Source organism: Anoplolepis gracilipes, chromosome 4 (assembly GCF_047496725.1).
Source record: "Anoplolepis gracilipes chromosome 4, ASM4749672v1, whole genome shotgun sequence".
NCBI classification, from domain to species: Eukaryota; Metazoa; Arthropoda; class Insecta; order Hymenoptera; family Formicidae; genus Anoplolepis; species Anoplolepis gracilipes.
Window position 1 is genome coordinate 7,526,836 of NC_132973.1, and position 4,677 is coordinate 7,531,512.

A 4,677-nucleotide genomic window follows, 5' to 3' on the forward strand; every position below is an offset into this window, starting at 1 on the left:
ATCAGACTTGCCAACATGTGTCACAAAAATATTCCTCGAATTGATCAGCTTCATAAGATCCCATTCCCGATCATAATTCCAACAGTTCTTTTATTATTATCATTAAAATTTTTATAATTATTCTATTGTAATATTATTATTCTAATCATTGTTAAAATCAAATTTTACATTTTTTTCCCCTTTTTTCAAGATCAATAAATTCCACTAATACTTCATGAATCTAGTGACATTGTCGCTGGTACCGTTCCGAGTCACGTATTCTTCGTGTGTTCTTCTTTCTATATTAATTTTGCTGTTTCATGGTATTTATTTACGTAAGGTTATGAGACTCCCGTAAAATTGGCGCCAACTTGCTGTGTCTCTGTCAAACTGATGTTTAATTTATCGGGGTAGATTTCCACTTTCTTGACTAAACGTCGTTTCTCAAAGAATCGTGGAGTATTATTCGTAGTGTCAATAATTAGTGGAAGCCTGTGATTTAAGAACAATTGCGAGACCATAAAATGGTTCGACGAAAATCGATACCGAGGTAAGTATCCTTTAATATTTTTAATGCTGAAGAAACTATTTATCTTAACTGTACGAGTTTCGTTTAATTCTCTTTATTTCTCTGTGATTATTTTTAATAATCAACACAACATTAAAATGCCGTTACTTAATTATTTATAATATGTCGTAATATTGTGTTATTTAGTGAAAATGTAATAATTTGATTTATTATTCATTAATACTGCAATTGTTTATCATAATTAACGGTGATTTCTATTATTTTACAACTAATCTTGATATAGTTCATGAAATATATTTATCTTTCAGAACGCTCTCTGAGGAACCTACATCTGGAGAAACAGAAAGAAGAGGCAGAAGAAACAGAGTAAGTGTCATTTTATTAAATCAATTATATATATTTATATATAAATTATATTTAAACCTATAAACTGTTAACTCTATTAAATTGTTGTCACATAATATTTGCTTGTTATTGTTTAGACAAACGTGATAGTGAACAAACGCAAAAGAAAAAGCCGGGTGCTGCAGGAAATTAAGCATCTAAGGAAAACTACGCACTTTCTCATACCTAAATTGCCTTTTTCGCGATTAATCAGAGAAATTATGCTTGACTTATTTCCCAGACAGGAAATCAACAAGTAAATAATATAATTTTTTTATTTCTTATGATCATTAATTCTTTGCCAACTGTATGATTCCTTTAAGTTTATTTCTTTTTTATTATTTTTTTTTAAATTTTATTTTGTTTTACTTTATTTTATTAATTTTTTGAATGTAATTATGTTATTAATTAAGAGCAATTTTATCTTTTACATGCATACTCATTGAATGTTCCATGTATAAAATATATAATAAATTATAATATATATGTACACGTACTTCTTGTAATAAGATATCTTCGTAGAATGCTTTACCCCTCTAAGTAAACTCGTTTACGTATATAATATAAAATATTATATCAAAGAATATATATAGTTTTTTTTTTATAGAATACATTTTATATATTACTAAACTTTTTCACAAAATAAATAAAAAGAATTTACAGACTCTAATATATGTTCAATGGAATCAATACAGTTTATCTAGTAGATTGATTAGAGATTGATGTGATTAGAACTAATTTACAGGATACAAGCCTCTGCCCTCGAAGCCTTACAAGAGGCAACAGAGATGTACATCGTACAATTCTTTGAAGATGCATTGCTGTTGGCGTTGCATGCCAAACGGGTTACTCTTATGCGACACGATATGATTCTAATGCGCAGACTGAGAGGCCGCTCAGATATCATTAATAGATAAAAATCTCGCGTTCAATTTATATTTTTTTTTAATAAAAAAATTTTATATATATCTTTTCTACTAGAATAAATGATAGAGAAGAATTTTCTTTTTTTATATCAAATTTGAAAAGTAACAAAAGAACAGTTACATATTAATTATATAAAACTTGAAAGATTTGACGACATTGTTAATATATGAAAATTTAATTTTATCTTATTATATTTAATTTAAACGGACATTTTAATTATAAAATATAAAAAATATCAATTAGAAACTCAGGAATATCTGACAAGATTAAGAGTCTAAGAATTATATTGACTAATGAGAATATTGTGAATACAAAATTAAATGTATTATTATATGTTGTTAATAAGAAACGTGTGTTTGGTATTTTTGATAAAAAAAAATGAATAAAAAATACAATTTTCTATGAACGCGATTTTTTTCATGCAATATTTCCTCGAGGCACTAAAAAAAGGGAACTGGAGAGAAGCGATGTTTCGCTAAATAAAATTTATTTTTAAGAAACATTCAAACATCTCGATAAAACTCATAACTTTACGAAACTTTGGTAAAATATACAGTTTTGCGATAATCCGGCGTATCTCTTAAGCTACGAATATCGAAGCGTTGCCATTTCGACTTTCGGCAAAAGCCGAGTATCAGCGATTGGTACGATAAAACAGTGTTAAATAATAAAAATATTACACGACTCGAGAGACGATTGTGTATCGGATGTTCGGTAATGAGCGTGTTTACTCTGCGCACAACGTATCTTGCCGAAAGTTGGCATTATTTTTTTTCTGCTGATGATATTGAGATGTGAATAATTCACAATCAATTGAAAACGTAGAAATTTTAGAATAGGAAAGTAGGAATCGTATAAAAATTGACAGTAAAACCTTTATCTTCAACCAATTTTAGATGAGTTCTATTTTAATGGAATCTTAACTCGAAGTATAGCTACCAAGATATTTAAATTCGAAAATATTCTAAGAGCTGCAAAAAAAACGCGGTGTACATTCGATTAAATATTGATAAAGAAAAAAGTTCTTTTTCGTTTTAACTCCTCAAAGACCTTTTCAGCTTTCAAGAAGGAATGTCGCTTGACCGCGAGTTACTACCGAACACTCCGTGCGCTTATGTATAACATGTTTCTGGTATTAGCTGCAACAAGAACAACCATAATTCGTGATCATGAAAGTTATGCGTTTTTAAACGCAGATTTCTAAGAAAGAAGAGCTGTCTAGAAAAATAGTATTACAAATAACGACCTAGCCGCCTTAGCTAAACGTTTTCGATTCGTTCGTTCGCTTCTACATATACAATGTAGTGTATATGTATAATGTATACAATACAATTCAACGAGAAAATACAATACAAAAGGGCACCTGGAAAAGCAGGTTAAATTCGTGTAAACACATATATCCCGAATTCTGGGACTTCTACGAAGACACTTGTCGCATATTTAGGCACAACATTTCGTTATATACTTTCATGCTGCCTGTCATTGTACATGATACAGATTACGAAATTCCGCACGAAATTCAAAATATATCTCCGCATCGCGAAAGTAAATACGCGAAGTTATTCAGTGCCGCGAAATTCAGAAATTGCTGACAGCAATTGCTGAAAATGTTTGCAAATAATGGCTTGAAAGACACTGAAGACTCCTAAACAACGTTTAAAAGATATTTAAATAATTTCCTCGACCAAACTTCCTTTAAATAGAGTTTTTAAATGCGCCTCTTAATTTTTTAAACTAAATTTAAGATTTAGCGTATGATCCTAGAAATGTCTAAAACGCTTTTTAAGAAGCTCAAACTTCTTTTCTTTCTAAATACTTTTTAAATATCTAAATTTTTTAAAAAGTCCTAAAACTACCAACAATGTTCTAAAAACTTTTTAAATGTTTTTTTTAGATATCGAAAATTCGCACGTGATTTTTGGATCATCAAGAAATATTTGTTATTTTTATTCTTCAGACATCTTTTATAGCGCCTCGCACGCTTAAATTCCAACTCGGATTCGTTTCGCAGAATTAAATAACAAAAAGTTTCTCTTCGCTTCACTTCTTCATAAACGACCGCACTTTATTCACGCACTTGTCCATGAAGTTTCGCTTGCGCTTAGGTTCCGCGCCTGCTGGCAACGACAATAAAGAGCCCGGGCCCTTCGCACGAGTCCTGGATCCGTTATAATCACTTGACGAAATGCTTCCGTCAGAATCCAGTCCCGCACCACAGCTTCTCGATCCTTTCAGCAGTATCGTCGATTTGTCATCATTGTAGTTGTTTTTCTCATCGTTACTTTGCGTCATCAGCCTCTCTTGTGCCATTTCCCTGATTTTCTGTTCTTCTATCTGACATTCTTGATTTTCAAAGTGCTTGCTGGAACTTGTCGAGGACTGTTCTTCCAAGCTGGAATATCGACTCGGCTTTGGAGGACACGTCGACAAAGTTTTTTTGCCGTTTTCATCCTTGTCCGGGGACACATTCGTTCGAACATCCTCCATCTCAGACTGAAATTCGACAACGTCGGACATCTTCGACTTCATTCTGGGAACTGGTCTTGGTTCATTTCTAAACTCAATGTCTTCAGTACTAAGCTTTTTCTGGTTCTCTTTTGAAGCAGGGATGGTTTTGTCCTCCTCTGGATTTGTTAGTGAATGACTTTTCTCACGTTGCACTTTGTTTTGTTCCTCGCAGGTTTCGCTTCTTGCTTCCGCGCCGCTCTTCACGTCTTCATCCAGAAGACCGTCTAGACTGCGTGATCTAGGCCTGGGTCTGGGAAGTGGTGGTCGTTGGACGATTGCAGAGGAGATCTTCTGTTCCTGTTCTTCCTGGTCCAACAGTTCCAGAGAACGGGAACGCGTTGATGGCGAAG

The 4,677-nt window shown here is 32.5% G+C and overlaps 1 protein-coding gene across 1 annotated transcript; it reads left to right on the forward strand.

The window, feature by feature from the left end:
• The first annotated feature begins 281 nt into the window (after positions 1-281).
• Positions 282-1,838, forward strand: LOC140665181 (putative histone H3.3-like type 3). Its single transcript, XM_072890973.1, has 4 exons — positions 282-529; positions 817-874; positions 991-1,148; positions 1,638-1,838. Exons 1-4 carry the CDS (start codon positions 504-506, stop codon positions 1,807-1,809), a joined length of 414 nt encoding a protein of 137 aa, XP_072747074.1. The 5' UTR covers positions 282-503; the 3' UTR covers positions 1,810-1,838.
• Positions 1,839-4,677: the final 2,839 nt, after the last annotated feature.